The 22,838-nt window shown below is 45.3% G+C and overlaps 1 protein-coding gene across 1 annotated transcript in view; it reads right to left on the bottom strand.

Moving 5' to 3' along the window:
• Positions 1-13,923, bottom strand: part of ANKRD33B (ankyrin repeat domain 33B) — a 104,529-nt gene extending 90,606 nt beyond the window's left edge. The window contains exon 1 of the mRNA XM_030190068.1: positions 13,353-13,923. Coding sequence (XP_030045928.1) covers positions 13,353-13,727 — 375 coding nt within the window. The 5' untranslated portion in view covers positions 13,728-13,923. The remainder of the gene's footprint in view (positions 1-13,352) is intronic.
• Between the last annotated feature and the right edge of the window lie 8,915 nt (positions 13,924-22,838).

The following is a 22,838-nucleotide window of genomic DNA, read 5'->3' as shown; positions in this document are numbered from 1 at the left end:
TTGTTTACGCCTGCTAGATACGTGGCCTGGAGAAACATGCCGTGATGGTGCGCCCAAAGACACATCCGGATGGTTTCCTGACACAGAGGGCGAGATCTGGTGCCCCCCTGCTTGTTGGTGTAATACACAGGAACCTGATTGTCTGTCTGAATTAGAATGATTTGGTTGGACAGCTGATCTATGAAAGCCTTGAGAGCGTTCCAGATCGCTCGTAATTCCAGGATGTTGATCTGAAGATCCTTTTCCTGAAAGGACCAAGCTCCTTGAATGTGAAGTCCATCTACATGAGCTCCCCACCCCAGGAGGGATGAATCCGTCGCCAGCACTTTTTGCGGCTGAGGAATTTTGAATGGACGTCCCAAGATCAAATTGGATCGAATGGTCCACCACTGAAGGGAACTGCAAAAATCAGTGGAGAAATGGATCACATCCTCTAGATCCCCTGTGGCCTGGCACCACTGGGAAGCTAGGGTCCACTGAGCTGATCTCATATGTAGGCGTGCCATGGGAGTTACATGAACTGTGGAAGCCATGTGTCCTAAGAGTCTCAACATCTGCCAAGCTGTGATCTGTTGAGACGCTCGAGCCAAGGACACTAGGGCCAGGAGATTGTCTGCCCTTGCCTGGGGAAGATAAGCTCGAGACGTCCGTGTGTCCAACAGAGCTCCAATTAACTCCAATTTCTGAACCGGGACAAGGTGGGACTTGGGATAATTGATTACCTACCCCAGTAGTTCTAGCACTCAAATAGTCATCCGCATGGACTGCAGAGCGCCTGCCTCCGAGGTGCTCTTCACCAGCCAATCATCGAGATAAGGGAACACATGCACTTTCAGTCTGCATAGCAATGCTGCGACAACTGCCAGGCACTTTGTGAAAACCCTGGGAGCAGACGCGAGACCAAAGGGCAGTACACAGTACTGAAAGTGTCGAGTACCCAACCGAAATCGAAGATACTTCCTGTGAGCTGGGAGTATCGAGATGTGTGTATAGGCATCCTTCAAGTCCAGAGAGCATAGCTAATCGTTTTCTTGAATCATGGCAAGAAGGGTGCCCAGGGAAACCATCCTGAACTTTTCTCAGACTAGGAATTTGTTCAGGGCCCTTAAGTCTAGGATGGGATGCATTCCCTCTGTTTTCTTTTGCACAAGGAAGTACCTGGAATAGAATCCCAGCCCTTCTTCCCCTGGTTGTACGGGTTCGACCGCATTGGCCTTTAAAAGGGCAGAGCGTTCCTCTGCAAGTACCTGCTTGTGCTGGGAGCTGAAGGACTGAGCTCCCGGTGGACAATTTGGAGGCCTGGATTCCAGATTGAGAGTGTATCCTATCCGGACTATTTGAAGAACCCACCGGTCGGAGGTTATAAGAGGCCACCTCTGGTGAAAAATTATTAACCTCCCTCCAACCGATAAGTCGTCCAGAACGGACACTTGCACTGTGGTTATGCTGCACTGGAGCCAGTCAAAAGCCTGTCCCTTGCTTTTGCTGGGGAGCCGCAGAGGCCATAGGCACACGCTGTTGACGAGAACAAGCGCGCTGGGACTGAGCCTGGACAGGCTGCCGAGAAGCAGGAGTGTACCTACGTCTATTATAGGAATAGGGAGCGCTCCTCTTCCCTCCAAAAAACCTCCTAGATGAGGAGGAGGTGGTTACAGAAGACGTCCGGCGGGAGAGAGAATTCATAGCATCATTGTGCTTTTTGATGTGATCAACCACATCTTCTACTTTTTTGCCAAAAAGGTTATCCCCCCGGCAAAGAACATCCGCCATTCGCTGCTGGATCTTATGATCCAGGTCAGAGACACGCAGCCATGAGAGTCTGCGCATCACTATACCTTGAGCAGCTACTCTGGATGTTACATAAAAAGTGTCTTAAGTACCCCTGGCCAGGAATTTTCGACACGCCTTCTGCTGCCTGACCACCTGCTGAAAATGTTCAGCGAGCTCCAGAGGAAGCGCTTCAACCAAACCAGACAGTTGCCTCACCAAGTTCCGCAAGCGGATGCTCGTGTACAGCTAGTATGTCTGAATCTTGGCTACAAGCATAGCGGCCTGATACGTCTTCCTCCCAAAAGAATCCAAGGTCCTAGACTCTCTGCCTGGGGGTGCCAAGGCATAGTCTCTAGTACTCTTGGCTCCCTTCCACCACCATGGAATCGTGAGGTAGTTGAGACTTCACCATTACCGGTTCTCCATGGACTCTGTACTGGGACTCAGCAAAAGAAAACAGGGGGAATGCGTCCCATCCTAGACTTAAGGGCCCTGAACAAATTCCTAGTCTGAGAAAAGTTCAGGATGGTTTCCCTGGGCACCCTTCTTGCCATGATTCAAGAAAACGATTAGCTATGCTCTCTGGACTTGAAGGATGCCTCAGCTTTTTTGGGGGGGACCACTGGATTAGAGAGAGGGAACGACCAGTTTCGCATAAGAACTTCCCTGAGTGTGTTATGCAAAGGAGCTGTTTCAACTTCTGTAAATGGAGAAGGATAATCCAAGACCTCGAGCATCTCAGCCCTGGGCTCATTCACAACCTCCACAGGGAAGGGAACCTCCTTAGACATTTCCCGAACAAAGGAGGTAAAAGAGACAAACAGGCGGAGACATCCTTCTCTCAATGGGCGGAGTAAGATCAGAGGGGACCCCATAGGACTCTTCTTCAGAAAAGTATCTGGGATCTTCCTCCCACGAACGCTCATCCTCGGTATCAGACAAAAGCTCTCTAAGAGCAGCCCGAGCCTGAATCGATGACGAGGAACGACGACCTCGAGGGGGATGTCGAGAAGTCGACCCCTGCCTGGACTGCGGCAAAGCTTCCTCTGCCATCAAGTCAACCAGGATGGCAGCCCACGCCGAGGTCGGGGACCTCACCATAGGCGAAGGTCCAGATGCCACTTCAACAGACAGTGCAGAAGGCGTGAGCACCCCTGGCACCAAAGTAGACTGGCGCAGCAATCCCTCCAGAAGCTCTGGAAGAAGGGCCCTGAAGCGCTCGTTGAGAGCTGCCCTCAGAAAAGGCTGCGGGGCCGGTGGCAAAATTTGTGGGGGCTCGAGAGCCGGTACCAGGCTGCCAGAAGACCAACGGGTGAGTGGTCCTCCCGGCGCCGACGCCTCTCGGGTGCCGAATCCCTTCACTCCGCACATGGAAGGAGATCGATGACAGTGCTTCTTAGCCTTCACTCGACGCCCGTCATCGAGACTCTTCGGTACCGAAGAGGAGGACGTCGAATCCTCACGCCTCCTTGGGGCCGGTACCAATGCCGACGTCGAAGGACCGGACCGGACCGGTCAGCAAAACGTTTTTCTTGTTGAGCCTCCCGAGGTGCTTGGGTCCGTTTTTTCATCAAAGGACACAGCTTACAAACAGCTGGTAGATGATCGGGTCCAAGGCACTGGAGACACCACGCATGGGGGTCGGTACCCGAGATGGACCCGTTGCACCGAGTACAACGCTTGAAGCCGCTGGGTGTCCTCGATGACATGGACGGAAAACCGGCAGCTGCGAAATTAAAGGACGCAATGGTGCCAATTAAAAAAGGCACAAAAAGGGAAAACAAAAGACGGCCGCGGTGAAAAGAAAGAAAACTTAAACAATGACAAAACTATGGAAAAGAAAGGTAAAGAAATTTGTTTTTTGTTTTTTTATTTTGTTGAAACAGGAAACAAAAAGAAGGAGAAAAAGAAGCTGTAACGCAGACTCTTTGTTGGGCCAAGAGCAACACAGCGCAAAAAACCGTGTCACCTCAGATGGGGAGAAAAAGAAAACTGAGGTCCTTACTCATGCGACGGGTGGGAAACCGGTGCGCGCCAGAGGACTATGGAAGATTTTTGCTAGCAAAACTTCCGATCCTAGGCCGACATAGACATCGACCCAAGTGTGAGAACAAACAGCTTGCTTGTCCTCGGAGAAGTCCAATTATGCATTTTTATAGGATTGTTCTGTAGGTCTGTTCTTGGAATGATAATATTTGTTGCATTTAGTTATCAAAATCTTGAGGATGTCTAGAAAATTAATTGATGGAGATGGGGGGTACAAGCTAAATATTAATGTAATAGGCTTACATGAACATCACCTACCCCCAAGCTTTCCTACAGCAACTCTCTGAAAACTGCTCCACCTTTCTCTCTCTTCAGCCCTTTCTGCTTGGGCTGCAAACTGCTTAGATTTGGGAACTTCCCCTACTTACTCCACTGTAACCACTTGTGTTTAATCGGTCAGTGCACGCCAATGCCCACATACTAACCAATTAATGCAGGGCACGCCTACTCTCCACTCTGAAAAAATAAAATATATTTTATAGCAAATGGGAAGCAGTAAGCACATGCTAGTGCTTACCGCAGCTCAGTAAAAGGACCCCTTAAACTGGAGCAAGTCGGTTAACCTCCCATTGCTCCAGGAACAAAATAAGTACCTGTACATAATATGTAAACCGCTTTGATTGCAACCACAGAAAGGCGGTATATCAAATCCCATCCACTTTCCCTTTTCATAGCTGGCCAGTGCTATGAGAAAAAGTGGCCTCTTGATTAGTGCCATTGAGCCGGGACTCAAATCCTGCTTCTGCTACTTTGATCCTGTCACTATCTTCCATTGCCTCAAATGGGAAAATTAGGTTCTTACCTTGATAATTTTCTTTCCTTTAGTCACAGCAGATGAATCCATTAACTGATGGGTTGTATCCGCCTACCAGCAGGTGGAGATAGAGAACACTGAAAGCACATGGCGTTTTACGACGCCCAACCCCCTCTGCCTTCAGTATATGAAATTCCAAAGCAAAGTGAATAAAAAAGGCAATATAACATAAACTTTCCTCACAGAGAACAAACGCCCCAGAACCGGGGCAATAACCAAACAAAGGAGGGACGTTATCAACCTCCCGCAATAAAAACAGCATGTAGAAACTCTGATAGATTGTCTTCAAGTACTCCTGATGAGGCACAATGTCAGTCAGGGAGGGATCATGGATTCATCTGCTGTGACGTTATCAATAGAAATCAAACAAAATAAAACATGGAAAAGAAAATAAGATGATACCTTTTTTATTGGATATAACTTAATACATTTCTTGATTAGCTTTCAAAGGTTGCACTTCTTCCTCAGATCGGAAATAAGCAAATGAGGTAGCAGATAGTATATATATGAGAGAAACATCAAAGCATTACTTTGACTGTCTGATAGAGTGGGAGGGTGGGGGTATGCATGGGGACATCAAAGCATTTCATTGATATTCTAACAGAATGGGTGTTGGTAGGTGAGAGGAAGGTAATAAACAGAGAAATACAGCTTTATGTTTTATAATGAGTTAGAAAACCCAGATCCTTATTAAGTCCTGTTTGTTGGGTGTCAAAATATTCAATCATTCTTATTTCAAAGGTCTTACGTTCCTGTATTGTTTTAAAATTACCTTTCAGTATTCTTACTGTGAAATCACTGGTGCAGTGTTCTGGTCTTGTGAAGTGTTGGCCCACAGGGGTGGGGGCCTGACTGGCACCGGCTATTTTCATGTGATGTCTGTGTAGATTGAATCTTGTCTTAAGCATCTGGCCTGTTTCTCCAATATAGCATCCTTCGTTACATTTCTTACACTGAATGATATATACCACATTGGAAGATGAAAAATATTCAACATAAAGGACTATTTTACTTGCTCCTTTGTGAATGACTGTGGGGTCTTGTGAAATGTTTTGGCATAATTTGCAGCTGGCTGTGTTACACGGGAACGTGCCCTTTTCTTTTTCCGTCTGTGTTGGAAGTTTACTTCTGATCAGCCTGTGTTTTAAATTTGGTGGCTGTTGGAAGGCCAGCACTGGTGGGGATGGGAATATCTCTTTCAGTAATTCATCTTCCTGAAGTAGTGGCTGTAGGTCTCTTATGATTTTCCTCAGTTTCTCCAGCTCTGGGTTGTATGTCACTGCAAGGGGAATTCTGTCGTTGGCTTTTTTTTCTTTGTACTGTAGCAGATTTTCCCTGGGTGTTTTGAGGGAGGAGGCAATATTCTTGGAGATTATTTTGGGTTTGTAGCCTTTCTGTTTGAAGGATACAGTCAGGGTTTCAATGTGTCTGTCTCTATCCTCTGGGTCCGAGCAGATACAGTGGTATCTTGTGGCTTGGCTGTAAATAATGGATCTTTTTGTATGTGAAGGGTGGAAGCTGGAGTTGTGGAGGTAGCTGCATCTGTCTGTGGGTTTCTTGTATATAGATGTTTGTATACAGCCATCACTGATTGAGACTGTGGTGTCCAAAAAATTGACTTTTTCTGGGGAGTAGTCAATTTTGAATCTGATTGTAGGATGGTATGTATTGAAGGAATAATAAAATTGTTTCAGAGTTTCTTCCCCCTCCGTCCAAATCATAAAAATGTCATCGATGTACAGGTAGTATTTTAGAGGTTTGGTCTGGTATGTATTCAGAAATGTCTCTTCCAGCTCAGCCATAAAAAGGTTGGCATATTGGGGTGCTGTCCTGGTGCCCATTGCACTGCCCATTATTTGTAGATAGATATCATTGTTAAAGTGGAAGTAGTTGTGAGTTAAAATGAATTTGATTAATTTTGTAATAGTTTCTGGTGAGTATTGATGGTCCAGTGTGGATTTATTTTAGGAGTCTTCCACATGCAGCTATGCCATCCGCATGTGGAATGTTGCTGTATAGTGATTCTACATCCATCGTGACCAGAAGGGTGTTTGGTGGTAATTGTTTGATATTTTTCAATTTATTCAGAAAGTCTGTGGTGTCTTGTATGAAGCTGTTAGTTTTGTGCACGAGAGGTTTCAGAATTCCCTCTATAAGTCCAGATATTTCCTCCGTGAGCGTGCCAATACCTGATATGATTGGTCTGCCCGGGTTTCCAGGTTTGTGGATTTTGGGTAACATGTAGAATGTGCCCACAGAAGGCTGGTTTGGTATGAGTTTCTTCAGATGTGGCTGTGCTTGTGTAGGAAATGTTCTGATAAGATCTTTTAGCTGCTTTGTATAATCCTGACTGCATCCTTCAAACAGAAAGGCTACAAACCCAAAATAATCTCCAAGAATATTGCCTCCTCCCTCAAAACACCCAGGGAAAATCTGCTACAGTACAAAGAAAAAAAAGCCAACGACAGAATTCCCCTTGTAGTGACATACAACCCAGAGCTGGAGAAACTGAGGAAAATCATAAGAGACCAACAGCCACTACTTCAGGAAGATGAATTACTGAAAGAGATATTCCCATCCCCACCAGTGCTGGCCTTCCGACAGCCACCAAATTTAAAACACAGGCTGATCAGAAGTAAACTTCCAACACAGACGGAAAAAGAAAAGGGCACGTTCCCGTGTAACACAGCCAGCTGCAAACTATGCCAAAACATTTCACAAGACCCCACAGTCATTCACAAAGGAAAAATATTCAACATAAAGGACTATTTTACATGCTCATCTTCCAATGTGGTATATATCATTCAGTGTAAGAAATGTAACGAAGGATGCTATATTGGAGAAACAGGCCAGATGCTTAAGACAAGATTCAATCTACACAGACATCACATGAAAATAGCCGGTGCCAGTCAGGCCCCCACCCCTGTGGGCCAACACTTCACAAGACCAGAACACTGCACCAGTGATTTCACAGTAAGAATACTGAAAGGTAATTTTAAAACAATACAGGAACGTAAGACCTTTGAAATAAGAATGATTGAATATTTTGACACCCAACAAACAGGACTTAATAAGGATCTGGGTTTTCTAACTCATTATAAAACATAAAGCTGTATTGCTCTGTTTATTTCTCTGTTTATTACCCTCCTCTCACCTACCAACACCCATTCTGTTAGAATATCAATGAAATGCTTTGATGTCCCCATGCATACCCCCACCCTCCCACTCTGTCAGACAGTCAAAGTAATGCTTTGATGTTTCTCTCATATATACTATCTGCTACCTCATTTGCTTATTTCCGATCTGAGGAAAAAAGGGCAACCTTCGAAAGCTAATCAAGAAATGTATTAAGTTATGTCCAATAAAAAAGGTATCATTTTATTTTATTTTCCATGTTTTATTTTGTTTGATTTCTATTGATAACCTTTAAGAGTGGACTAATACGGCTACCACACCTCTCTATCTGCTGTGACTAAAGGAAAGAAAATTATCAAGGTAAGAACCTAATTTTCCCTTCCTTGTCATCAACAGCAGATGAAACTAATGGGATGTATCAAAGCACTCCCTAAGTAGGGTGGGAACAGGTAACTCCGTGAGCAAGCACTTGCACTCCAAAATGCGCATCCTGCTGCGCTGCCACATCCAGCCTGAAATGCCGCACGAAAGACAGCTGAGAAGCCCAGGTAGCCGCATGACAGATCTCCTGAAGAGAAAAAAAAACACCCATTTCAGCCCACGAAGAGGACATTGCCCTCGTAGAGTGCGCTTTAAACGCTTTAGGAAGCAACCGCCCTGAAAGCAGATAAGCCGAAAAAAATGAGTTCCTTAAGCCATCGGGCTATAGTGGTCTTAGATGCCGGAAACACCCGTTGGGGACCTGCCAACAGAACAAATAAATGATCAGAATTCCTAAACTCATTTGACATCTGCCGATACTGCCACAGAGCCCTGCGGACATCCAAAAGGTGCAATTGCCCAAAGGAGTCCGGAAACACCTCCTTAGAGAAGAAAGGAAGAAAGATGGGCTGGTTGAGGTGAAAAGCTGAAACCACCTGAGGCAGAAAAGAAGGCACCATACGAACAGTTACCCCAGATTCTGAGAACTGCAGAAAAGGATCCAGACAAGAAAGAGCCTGAAGCTCAGACACTCTTCTAGCCGACATCATTGCCACTAAAAAAAAACTGTCTTGAGAGTCACATCCTTCTCAGAAGCCTGTTTAAGAGGCTCAAACGGAGATCGCTGGAGCGCCTAGAAGCGACGTCCACACCTGCTGGGAGATAGAGTTATACTGAAGGCAGAGAGGGTTGGGCGTCCTAGAACACCATGTGCTTTCAGTGTTCTCTATCTCCACCTACTGGTAGGCGGATACAACACATCAGTTAATGGATTCATCTGCTGTTGATGACAAGGAAACTAACATACAGGTACAGTAGAGTTGCCAACACTAAAGAGACTTTATCACAGATTCATTTTATGCAGTAAGATCTAATTACCAATAAATACACATTAACAGTATTATCACACACTAATGCAATAGCACACATTAGTAACTCTTGTGCTAGATTTTAAGCTCTTTGGGGCAGGATTGTACTTGAACATTTTTCATCACCATACAGCTTTGAATAAGTCCAGTAGCACTGCATAAAAATTATTTTATTATCCCCATCATCAGTGTTTTATGCAGCCTGTTAGGTGTTCTTGGTTGGATTTTGAACTCGAAATAATAATGACAATGATGATAATAGCCATAACAACAATATTCAAAATAAGCCACTACTAGAATACCAAAAGCACCCCCAGAACCAAGCAGATTTCTTCATTGGGGTCCAGAACGGGTAATTTGTGTGGAGTTGGTCACAGGGGCGTAGTCAGACCTGACATTTTTTTTTTGGGGGGGGGGGGCAAAGTTAACATGGGGGGGGCACTAGGCATAAAGCTGTAGTTCTTGATATACTCCTAAATAATGCTGTAGAATGCACTTGATGGCAGACTTCTAAGTAAATAGTCTGTGCTGCATCAATATAAACTCCATACATACTTATGGAAACACTGACATTTTTAAATATAGTAGCATTATCCCATAATTTAAACTTTGCTATTATAGAAGACTTGTGTCTGGTCAACATCTCAACAATATCACAGTATCCTGTAAAATAATTACCAAAATGGTACATATCCTTCAACTTTGCTTTATAACAAATATAAAATTCTTATAAAGCTGTATTAATACAATAGGTTAATAGCTTTGAAGTTTAATTATGTAGCCCAAAAATTTAATATGAAAAAAATACCTAGCCCTGACACTGCACACTGGGCCACCTAAGCTCTGGAAGTTGTTGCCGGAGAATGTGGTAACAGCAATTAGAGTACCTGGGTTTAAAAAAGATTTGGACAAATTCCTGGAGGAAAAGTCCATAAACTGCTAGTAAGCTGGACACTACTTATAACCAAAAACAGAAACTGTGATTCCACATTAAACATTAAAGCCATTACTTATCCCTGGGGTTGGCAAGACGGAATCTTGTTACTTGTTGGGATTCTTCTAGGTACTCGTGAACAGAATTGGCCCATGTTGGAGACAGGATACTGGGCTAGATGGACTGTCTGCCCCAGTATGGCTTTTCTTATGTAAAGCAGAAAAAGAGCATTTCCCCAGGCACTCACCATACAAAAAACAAACACTTTGATTTTGGTGTCTTCTCAGTAAACCATAAACCCTCTCCAGTTCCAAGCTTATTGTGAAGTACCTGTAATATAAAATCTACAAAAATTACCCAGGACTTATAGAGCCAATTTATTTTAGCATAACACCACTAACTTACAGAAGTACATAAGTACATAAGTAATGCCATACTGGGAAAAGACCAAGGGTCCATCGAGCCCAGCATCTTGTCCACGACAGCGGCCAATCCAGGCCAAGGGCACCTGGCAAGCTTCCCAAAAGTACAAACATTCTATACATGTTATTCCTGGGATTTTGGATTTTTCCAAGTCCGTTTAGTAGCGGTTTATGAACTTGTCCTTTAGGAAACCGTCCAACCCCTTTTTAAACTCTGTTAAGCTAACCGCCTTCACCACATTTTCCAGCAATGAATTCCAGAGTTTAATTACACGTTGGGTGAAGAAAAATTTTGTCCGATTTGTTTTAAATTTACTACACTGTAGTTTAATCGCATGCCCCCTAGTCCTAGTATTTTTGGAAAGCGTGAACAGACGCTTCACATCCACCTGTTCCACTCCACTCATTATTTTATATACCTCTATCATGTCTCCCCTCAGCCGTCTCTTCTCCAAGCTGAATAGCCCTAGCCTCCTTAGTCTTTCTTCATAGGGAAGTCGTCCCATCTCCGCTATCATTTTAGTCGCCCTTCGCTGCACCTTTTCCAATTCTACTATATCTTTCTTGAGATGCGGCGACCAGAATTGAACACAATACTCAAGGTGCGGTCGCACCATGGAGCGATACAACGGCATTATAACATCCTCACACCTGTTTTCCATACCTTTCCTAATAATACCCAACATTCTATTCGCTTTCCTAGCCGCAGCAGCACACTGAGCAGAAGGTTTCAGCGTGTTATCGACGACGACACCCAGATCCCTTTCTTGATCTGTAACTCCTAACGTGGAACCTTGCATGACGTAGCTATAATTCGGGTTCTTTTTTCCCACATGCATCACCTTGCACTTGCTCACATTAAACGTCATCTGCCATTTAGCCGCCCAGTCTCCCATTCTCGTAAGGTCCTCTTATAATTTTTCACAATCCTGTCGCGAGTTAACGACAGGACTCTACCTAGGAACGCTCAACATAGTAAATATTGCAGTGGAACCTTGAACATCAATATGCCTATTGGGGAACTGAACAAGCTGAAATATTACGGATCTCTCTATATAAAACGCACCTCCAACGTTCTAATGAAGCCTCTCTTAGCAAAGTGAAGGGGGTGAGATCGCATTGGGTCTGCCACGCCCACGCGTCAAACGTGATGACGTCGAGGGCGGAGCAATGACACTCAACCAATCGCATCGCTCGGCAGCGAAGCGTCAGGGAAGGAGGCGGCGCTCCCGACGTCTAGCCTTCCCTTCCATGTGTTCCGCCTTCTTCTGACGTCAAGGATGACGTCAAAAGAAGGCGGAACACAGCGAAGGGAAACCTACACGTCGGGAGCACCGCCTCCTTCCCTGACGCTTCGCTGCCGGAACCGCCACGGAGGTAAATTTAAAAACAAGAAAAAAACAAAAACACGCATGTTGGGGGGAGAGAAGAGGGTGGCCAGTAAAGTACAACAATGGGAGCAGGAGGGCAGGGGAGAAACGACAGCATGGATGCGAAGGGGGGGGAGCAGAGGGCGGGCCAGGCTGGCACATGGGAGAGAGAGGAGCATGGATGCGAGGGGGGGTCATGGAAGGGAGAGAGGGGACTTGCTGGAAAAGGATGAATGGAGGCGGCAGGGGACAGAGGAGCATGGATGGCCATGGATTGGGAGGGCAGGGCTCAGGGAGAGAGGGCAATTGCTGGAAAGGAATGAATGGAGGGGACAGAGGACCATGGATGGGCATGGATTGGGAGGGCAGGACTCAGGGAGAGAGGGGAATTGCTGGATAGGGATGAATGGAGGGGGCAGATGGGCATGGATGGATATGGATTGCAAGGCAGGCCTCAGGGAGAGAGGGGTATTGCTGGATAGGGATGAATGGAGGGGCCAGGTGACAAAGGAGCATGGATGGGCATGGATTGGAAGGGCAGGACTCAGGGAGAGGGAAATTGCTGGATAGGGATGAATGGAGGGGACAGGTGACAAAGGAGCATGGATTGGACTCACACTTTCACTCTGACTCTCAAACAGTCACTCTCACATACACTCTCCCAAACATACACACTCCGAGGAAAACCTTGCTAGCGCCCGTTTCATTTGTGTCAGAAACGGGCCTTTTTTACTAGTACTTAAATAAACTCCATGCAGTACCTGGCCTCGGTCACAAATATTGAACACAAATAGACCCTTTCCAAGTGCGGAATAATTAAGGGGCTCATTTTCAAAGCACTTAGCCTTCCAAAGTTCCATAGGTTTCTATGGAACTTTGGAAGGCTAAGTGCTTTGAAAATAAGTGACCACAACCTTTAAATATGGCCATATAGACAAAAATTAAATATAACCCTTAAGAAGCCACACTCTGCACACAGTGCAACACTAGAGAAATGCAAAGAGCACCCTGCATTCTATAAAATATTAAGAAATCCTTGTAAATTTCTTGTAACCCTGACATTTTCCATTCACTAAATTGAAAATAAAATTCTTTTCTACCTTTGCTATCTGGTTGTTTTGTTTCTTTCTTACTATGTTTGTCAAAAAATACAAGCAGTGGGACTCAAGTATCAAAAAAACCTTCCCAAAAGTCAAACAAGTACTAAAATACAATGAAGCAGTTTTAAACTTAAAATAAGTATAATGATAGCAGATAATCTTAGGCACGGACACTGCTGGGGGGGGGGGGGGGGCATGGCAATTACACACCTCTGAAGCCAACTGGGGATGGAGTTGGTTTCAGAAGTTTGCAATAGTTGTTGAAACTCGTGAGTAACAGCGCCGATAATGAGACATCACTTAAGTAGGCTAATTCAACCCCCGTGTTGCGTTCAGCAGGTGTCCATTCTATACGTGGAAAGCTACGGTTCCCAACATAAAACTGCTATCAACGATACAACTGATTACTCACCCTCTTGTTCCTGTCCGTCTCGCGCGCCTCCTGGGCTGTGATGACCCCCTGGCGGAGCAGCGCGCGCAGCACCACGGCGTTGTCGCTGCAGCAGCAGGCTCGGAAGAGGGAGACAGGCTCTGGGGAGCTCCGCCCCCCACTGCTTTCCTCTTTCTCTTCTTCCCCCGCAGCAGCGTCCGGGGGGTTGAAGGAGTCATTCGAGGGGGTGCTACGGCTGCCGGCCAGGTCCGAGAAATCCTTCAACCCCTCATAGCGCTCTTCCTCCGCTGGTTGGGGGTCCCCAGAACCCAGCCAGAGCAGATTTTCCCGTGTATCTTCCTGCTGCAGCGACCGGCTGTCCCCCGTTTCTGCCCAGGAGCCGGACAGCAGCACCATGAGCTGAGCTGCTTAGCTCGAGGCTTGGGGCCGCTGGCTCCCGGTCCGCCTCTCTCCTCCAGCCCCGGCCCGGACTGTACACTAGTTAGGAGGAAGCTTTCCAGAGGCCGACCGGTGCTTTCTAAGGGAAAACACGCGCTTCAAACAGCTAAAACAAGCCCGGGCATTATGTTTGACTCATCTTAATAGACGTTAACAGAGCTGTTTTACGTTTTAGCATCTAATTGTAATGACTTGGAGGGGGATTTCTTTTTTCTGTTGCTTTGAGTCACTTCTAGAAAAAAAAAATTCCTGTTCTTTGATTCAACAGCACCTATTTTCCAAATGATTGGCAGATTTGCCGGAAGAGTCAAAGATTTTATTCCCATTAGAGCAGTTGCCACCCGCCCCTTGGGGGTTTAACCTTTAGTGTCCAGTGTTACCGTAAAAAACCATATGGGAACAGAATTGATGAGAACATTGGACACTAAAGGGTTAAGGTACATTCTGGAATGAAACAAGCACCAAGCTAGGTGCTTTTGCCGCTTGCGGCCAGGTCTGACTGAATCCGAAAGTAAACTGGGTCCTAAAATTAACCTTGAAGCAGGGGCTTCCCAGCAGTTTTCAAAAGCACATTTTATGCGGAGCTCTCTGAACGGAACGGGAAACTTTTTCCTAAAGATTTATAACAACAAAGCAAAAAAGGTCGATGGAATTTGTTGAACTCCACCATCGAATTGTTTTTCTTTACAAAATTCTAACAAGGAAAAATTAGAAAGTTTCTTGCAGAATTCGAGTTTACTGTTTTGGATCTAGGCGGTGTCCCTCAGTTACTTTCGTACACCTAAAGCAGGCAACAGAAAGCAATAAAGGCTAACAAAGGGAGAGAATGAAAATTTGATAACAAAATCAAGGAAGGAAAATAAATGGAAGGCAGCTTATATGAAGAAGATGGAAAACTTCTGGCCTTTAATCCGATCAGCACCTCTCTGAGAAGATTGTAGCTCAGGTTTAGAATGTTGACAACAGAGGCGCGTTTTAAAAGAGATTAAACAGGGATGATGCAGCTGTCACTTCAGGCAGACAGAAAAAAAACATTTACATTAGACAGGCAAGGCAAGGGCTATGAATTTTTAAAAACTTTTATTTGTAAACCAGTAAAAGAGGCCCATTTCGAACAGAAAGGAAATGGGCGCTAGCAAGGCTCCAGGGCCCCCCCCCCCTCCTGTTCCACCCTCACCCCCTCCTCCCTTCACCCCCTCCTCCTCCCCACCCCCTCTTTTCCCTCCCCCTCCACTCCCTCCTCCCTCCTTCCTTCCTCCCCACACCCTCCCGACCCCCCCTCCCTTATTGGGGGGGGGGGGCCTTGGTTGGCAAACTGGGACGGTGTGGCCGTGGGGGTTTTTTTTCCACGTTGCGAGGCTGACGTATCCTTCAGACCATGTTGTTGCGTTTTGGTGTGTCTTTTTGATAGAGCTTTTGTGTGTGTTTTTTTTTGGGGGGGAGCGTTGCTGGCAAGCTGGGAGGGTGTATCGTGTGGGAGGGGAGTTGTGAGGAAGGTGGCGAGTGGCTTGCAGGGGGGTGGTAGTGGCGGCAGTACCGGCAGTGTTGATGCCGGCGACGTTGGGCGCGGACTGAGGGGGTGCGGCGTAAGTTATCTGAGGTGGTTTTCGCCGGTAGCGGCAGTGTTGAGGTTTTGGACGTTGGCTGTGGGGGGGGGGGGGGGGGGGGATTCCGCATGTGTCTCTGAGGGAGGTTAACCGGCAGTACTGGTAGTCTTGAGGCCGGTTGTCTTTCTGCTTCGGTGAAGTTCTGTGTGTGAATCTATGTCCGGGCACGCGGGTTGCGCTATTCTTTGAGTCCGTTGGTGTGCCTCGTGCTGCTATTGTGTGGTTGGTCAGTGCTGCTTGTGACGAACCAGGAAGCACGCTAACGTCAGGACAGGAGACGGATACAGCGTTACAGACAGCGCAAACCCTACAAACCCTTCACTGCCACGGAGTCAGCATCAGAACGTTGGAGGCATGGGCGTAGTTTGACTTTCATTTGGGGGGGGGCAAAATGGGGCAGAGCATATTAGCATATTCATTTGCATATATATATATATATATATATATATATATATATATATAATGAATATGCTAATATGGAGGAAGGGAAAAAGAGCTGCCCGTCCTGTTTCTTTCCATCCCCTTCTCTTCCCCTCCCCACTCTATCCAGTGTCTCCCTCCCCCTTCAAAGCATCTCCCAAACGACAACGTGGATGCAACAGCAGCAGCTCACACAGGTTTGCTTGCTGTGCTTGTGAACGGCGACGGCTGCGTGGGGGAGTGGAAATGGCTTCCTTACTTCTGTTACAGTGGACGCCTATCTCCTGGCTCACTCCACTCCCGAAGCTGCAGAGGCGAACGGGCGGGTGGGAAAGCAGCAAGCAAGCAGCCACGCTGAACTCCATCCTTCGCTTCCTGAATCCTGCCCTCTCTGTGTCCCGCCTTCCTCTGATGTCATTTCCTTTGGGGCGGGCGGGACGCTGAGAGGGCAGGATTCAGGAAGTGAAGAACGGAGTTCAGCGTGGCTGCTTGCTTGCTGCTTTCCCACCTGCCCATTTGCCGCTGCGGGAAAGAACTCATCTTGGTCGTTTGGGGGGGGGCACTGCTCCCCCCTCACCCCCCCCAGTCTACGCCCATGGTTGGAGGTGCTTTTTATTATAGTAGATTGTATTAGAACAATATCCAGGCAAAAATACTTGTAAAGTGGAAAAGCATGAACAAATTAATCAGCATAAAAAAAAGAGATGACAATTCAAATACTTCCCACTCTAGTCCAGAATATTTGGGAGAAGCAAGAATTAACCCTTAACAGGTAGCCACAATAAATAAAATGAAAAAGAAAGGCACTCTAACCTTACAATAATGAACGCAGTTAACAAGACAAGCTCAAACAGGAGAGGAAATCATGGGGACCAAAGAAGGATTGGCAGCCAAAAAGACTGTTGTGCAGGTTAGAAAAAAATATATTTAACTGATTTGTACTTTCCAACACATTTACGTGGAAATTTAAGAAAGAAAAGGGACCATGAGGGGGTGTCACGTGACTTCATCCAGCATGGATGCTTAGAGCTTTCTCTCCCACCGGCTTTCTCTTCTGCTAGTCAAATATAGCAGCTCATTTTTGTTTTGTGCCACAACCTCATTCCTACTGTACCTAAACAAGATGGCATCGAAAATAAAGAGGAATGAAGGTTCATTCTCCATTCTGCCTCAAGAGGAATAAAACTGATCCTACTACGCCAGAGAAGGCCTTACAATCACTGTTACCGCATGACAAAGTTGAATCTGTCGCTGATGACATCAAAGCGCTACATATCCTTATGCAACAAAATTTGAACACAACTTCTGAAATTAAATCAGAATTAACTGCCATCTCCACTCAGCTAGCTCAGTTCAATGCCAGAATCAAATTTCTTGATGACAGCTTATCAGGTCATGATGCACTTCACACGGAAATGAATCGCAAACTAAATAAAATTGAAATCATGCAGCGTGAAATCGAAGATTTATCTAGCACCATGAGAAGGAATACCCTCTGAGTACTGGGAGTGCCCGAAAACACCAAGGGTGAGGACATGATTCATTTTTTGCAAACATTTTTTGTGAAGATTGCTGCTCACCCACCCGACACGATTTTAGATATAGAACATGCTCACCACATTACGTCTCGGCCGACACCTAGAAAGAGCTTTCCTCCCCCTATAATTGTTAAATTTCTCAGGCATAACCAATTGATGACTATATTACCACCACTTTGTCTAAATCTCTTCTCATGTATGCCGGAGTGAAAATTCTCCTGGTTCTAGATTTCTCTAAACCTACTGCTAAGAAAAGAAAGATGTTTCTGGAAATCGCCCTAAACGAAAGACGTAGGTGCAAAAGTATGGACTCTTCTACCCAGCAACTATGTGAGTAACATTTCATAACAACACTAAACATTATACTGACCCCAGTGAATTGCAGAAATTTCTTGATAAATGCGCTTCTGGCATTTCATGGCAATCTAATATAATAAAACGCACTGTGAACATTCTGAGGACAAAGTTTCTGAAGTCACAGCACACGATAAAGGGTTCATGGATTCATGGTGGTGAAGCCATCCGACATAACACGGATCTAATATAATAAAACGCACTGTGAACATTCTGAGGACAAAGTTTCTGAAGTCACAGCATACAATAAAGGGTTCATGGTTTCATGGTGGTGAAGCCATCCGACATAACACGGACCTATCAGAAGGGACCTATCAGAGGGGGCTTGCCCACTAACAAAGCAGAACTGTTACCAGGCAACGGAATGCGACATAGAACTCACCTATCAGAAGAAAAAAACAGAAGAAGGGAGGAGCATTCAGCTGTAGAATGCCTCATTGTCTGAGCAGCACAGAGAGCAGACAAACGCCGCTGGAAACAGAGAATATCCCAGCACTGGGTATGTACACAAATATTGTTGTTGGACCCGGGGAAACAGGAGTACAGCGTGCCCCTTGCCATCTGCAACGTGCGCCGTCACCTGCAAAAATTAAACCCGACCTAGCCTGCATCACAGACTAACCCAGGCGGGGGGAGGAGTAGGGAAACACGCGGAGCATGTTTCCTTACTCCTCCCCAGCCTAGGATTTGGTAGAGACTGGCTGGCAAACTGCTTGAATATACAAAACCGCTAACTCCTTCAATACACAAAACCGGAGGCAACAAAGAAAAAAAAAAGAAGCGTGCCCCTCGCCATCTGCGACCTGTGCCGCCACCTGCAAAAATTAAACCCGACCTAGCCTGCATCACAGACTGACCCAGGCGGGGGGGAGGAGTAGGGAAACTTCCCTACTCCTCCCCAGCCTAGGATTCGGTAGAGACTGGCTGGCAAACTGCTTGAATATACAAAACCGCTAATTCCTTCAATATACAAAACCGGAGGCAACAAAGAAAAAAAAAAAAAACATCACGCACGTGCACATAACTGGAACACCTCCCCCCCCCCTTCACCTTCTCACGAACCAAGCAACCCAGGACGTGCAAAACCATCCCCCGCCTCAAAAAACCCGTCACCCACCTCGAGGATGCACACACAGCGCTGCTTCCCGCTGCGCATTCGTCCTGCATTCCTCCTGCATCGTTCCTACGCTGCTGCCCTATAACAAACTGAAAGAGTGGCGTACTCTCCCTTCCGCAAACCACACCACCCAAAACAAGACGCCGCTGCTTGCCACAAGGACCAAAAATACCGTTAAAACCGACGGCCCCAGACAGTGCTTCTCTCCCGCCAACCAACAAAAAACATCCCCGGCATAAGGCAACCCCTAACCCACCTCATCGCATGCCCCCTAGTCCTAGTATTTTTGGAAAGCGTAAACAAACGCTTCACATCTACCCGTTCAACTCCACTCATTATTTTATAGTCCTCTATCATATCTCCCCTCAGCCACCTTTTCTCCAAGCTGAAGAGCCCTAGCCACTTTAGCCTTTCCTCATAGGGAAATCGTCCCATCCCCTTTATCATTTTCATCGCCCTTCTCTGCACCTTTTCTAATTCCACTGTATCTTTTTTGAGATGCGGCGACCAGAATTGAACACAATATTCGAGGTGCGGTCACACCATGGAGCGATACAAAGGCATTTTATCCTTATGCTACTGTTTTATCTCCTTCCCCTATATCTTCTCCTTTTCTTCTTCTATCGATTCTAGATTTTTTCTTGCCCCACAGCTCTGCTGTACATCTTCCTGCATTCCTCCTGTAAGAAGATTTTCTTTCTCTTTCCCTCCATGCCTTCTGCTTTCTACCTGCCCTCATCATTTTAAATTATTTTTCTTTCTGTTTTCCTTCACTAAACAAACTTATTTTTTTTCTTTCATATTTCCTAGCCTTCTCATTCTGTATCTTCCTCCCTGCTGTCTTTTCCTGCACAACTTTTTGTTTTCTCTTTCCTCAACAGTCCTCTTGAGAACCTCTTATACCCCCAGCCCCCACTCCCTTTCGTAAACTGGCCCAGCTAGTGCTGCTTATTCCTTCCTAGCCAGGACCACAGAGAAGACATGTTTCCACCTTGATTGTTCCTTTTCTGTTAAAGACCTTGAGAAGAAGATCCATAATTTAAGCCATTGAGAGGGGCAGCCATTCAGGGCACAAAGGCTCTTGCAATGTAAAATTTACTGAAATGCAAGCTTGCGCTAGCAGCAGATGCAAAACCTGGAAGGCTGCAGCTTTCCTCTTATCAGCCAGGTTGGAGGATAGAGAGAGCTGGGGGTTGAGATAAAGAGCACAATGCATTTGACTGGTCTGGTCTCCTTACATCTCTGTTAAGCCCTGTTTCCTGTTCCTTCAATGCCATCTACTGGCAGGATAATTGCACTGTCATGAAGCATGCACATATTAGGTCGGTGCACTCTTCTTAGAGCAGTGAACACTGGCTTGAGATTACATACCGTATCATTGTGTTGCAGAAAAACAAGGGTTGACCTTGTTTTCCATGATTTAATATTGCAAAATGTGTGCCATGACCACAATCAGATCCCAATATCTTAATTTTCATGAAAACAGTAAATCCCCAAGACCTCCTTTTTTAAAAATACCTTCTTTCAAAGAATAAAATCCGATGTTTCCCTTGCCTATTTTTATTTTAAACCTAGCAAAATTGTGATTAAATAAACCATAACAGCAAACACAGAAAGGAATCGACAAGGTCCTTCCTTGACTGCTGCTTTAGAAGTTCACGTTTCTGAGAGACTGAATGAAAGAGGATTTATGGAAAGAAAAATATAATTTTAACAAATTTGGTTTTATGTACAAATTCTATAATTTTTTAACAAACATTCTTCGTAGTAGAGTCTATCCAAGGCTTAAAGTCTCCCATGGTTCTTTCAGTTAGTTTGTTTATAGTTAGGTAACTGTAGAGATGACGGTATTTGCAGAGCAGGTCCTGGAGGCTGCTTTCCCATTCTATTTGTGCTCTAGAATGAATAGGCAAAGAAGTATATTGCTAGAGTACCAATGGAGGAAGCACAATTTACTGTTAAATACGAAGGGCCCCTTTTACTAAGCTGTGGCAAAAGGGGGCCTGTGCTGGCGTTGGCGTGTGTTTTTGACACAGCTGGGTAAAAGGTAGGTCTTTATTTTCTGCAGGAAATGGCTGTGTGGCAAGTAAAGCACTTGCATGGCCATTTTCTTTTGGGGGGGGAGCCCTTACCACCACCCATTGAGGTGGGAATAAAAGCTCCCATGTTAACTCGGCGGTAACTGGACAGCTCGTGGCACTACCCGATTACCTCCAGATTCACGCTGGCACTACAAAAACAAATATATTTTTGTAGCGCTGGATATGACAATGTGCTGGGGGTGGAACTACCACCGGGCTGCTACGGTAGACCGGCGGTGGTTCCTTTTTAGCAAGTGATAACCCTGCATTGGGCTAACTGCTGCTTTGTAAAAAGGGGCCCAAAGGGTTTTAAAAAACTTAGTGACCAGGACCCACAGTGATGCCCCACAAATTGATGGTGAGTTGTTGTGTTCCTATTTGGGTGATATGCACAGTATGGTGAACAGACTGGAGAGATCCCAGAGAGACCAAATAAAGTTTTATTTACTTTAGATTACTAATGAAGAGACATTTTAAAAATATTTTGACAGTGATATTTTAATCAATATTAAATTCAGTGTTTGGAATGGTTTTTAAAATATTTTTATTTCCTCTTGGGTTTATTTGTATAATAAATATCAGTTGATTACCAGGCCCCAATGCCGTGGTTTGGTCTTTCATGACTAGAATCCTAGAGAACCTCCATGAGTAGGGCTAGATTTTTATTAATCCCCTAAACTCGGACCATTCATAGGAAACAGAACTTTAAAAGACCATTTTGAGTGGCCTTATGTCCTATACTAGGGAAGCACCTCAAGATTTATAAGTATATATAAGTAATCTTGCATTGAAATCACTTTCTAGAATTTTGTTGAACATAAAAGATGCACTATTTTATCTGTTTATTGGGGTGGAGGGAGTTTTCAGAACTGTCCGCATTGGGATGAAAACTGCATTTTCCCTTTGACCCTTTAGGGAGGACTGGCCTAATGGTTAGTGTAGCGGGTTGAGGACCTGAGGAACTGGGCTCGATTCCTGCTACTGCCTGATGGTTGGAAGTGGGTTGAGATCCTGGGGAACCAGGTTCAATTCCTTCTGCAGCTCTGTGTGACCCTGGGCAAGTCACTTAACCTTCCATTGACCCAGGTACATTATAGTACAATGTACTTACTTAGATTGTGAGCCCACTAGGGACAGATCTAGAACCTGTAAACCGCTTAGGTCTAAGCAGTATATAAATACTGAAAAGAAAGAATGACCCACACAGTCTCTTGCATCTCCTTTTTGTGTAGATGGAATTTTGTTGAAAAAGGAGGCATGTGGTGTAGGGCTATTTCTACAATTGCCTAACCTTAGGTAGAGGACAGGCAATTAGGGGATGAATACTCTCAGTACAAAGATGGGAAAATATGAAAAGTGGCACTCTGGTGTTTAGATTGGTGTAATGAGATGTTGTACTAAACACAGACCTGAATTCTTATAGCCTAAAAATAGTAATAAAGACTGACACAAGGCTCAGATATTATAAAAATATAAAAGTTTAAAATATAAATCAGAGATAATGCACTTAATGCTAAATTACCCAAAGTGATGGTGAAGCAATGAGTATTTATGTACCTGTCAAAGGCAAGGTAAAGATAATGCACACTCTGTACCCTAGTCCTAAACTGATTAGGACTCCTAACTTCCTAGCATTATGGAAAAGATAGTTACAACCAGACTGATGATGAAGGGCTCTCCCACTCTCATGCATACTGGAGGTAGAGGCAGTCAGGGAGCTGTAGAGTGCTATCTCTCAGGAGAACAACAGGAGCCTCAGCAGGAATGGTCAGACATGGTTGTCATCTGTTTCACTGACAGCAGCTTTCAGGATAACTGCTTCAGATAACACCCTGATAACTTCATGTTTTTCAGAGGCTTCTTATACCCTTTTCTTGGGTAAAGCAAGCCTCTTAGAGGCAGATGCACTAAAGCTAAATGAGCCTTTAATGACTCTCCAACGAGGAAAATTT

This window comes from Microcaecilia unicolor, chromosome 1 (assembly GCF_901765095.1).
Source record: "Microcaecilia unicolor chromosome 1, aMicUni1.1, whole genome shotgun sequence".
Lineage (NCBI taxonomy): Eukaryota > Metazoa > Chordata > Amphibia > Gymnophiona > Siphonopidae > Microcaecilia > Microcaecilia unicolor.
Note: the sequence above shows the minus strand (reverse complement) of the source record. Positions and strands in the feature narration are given on the sequence as shown.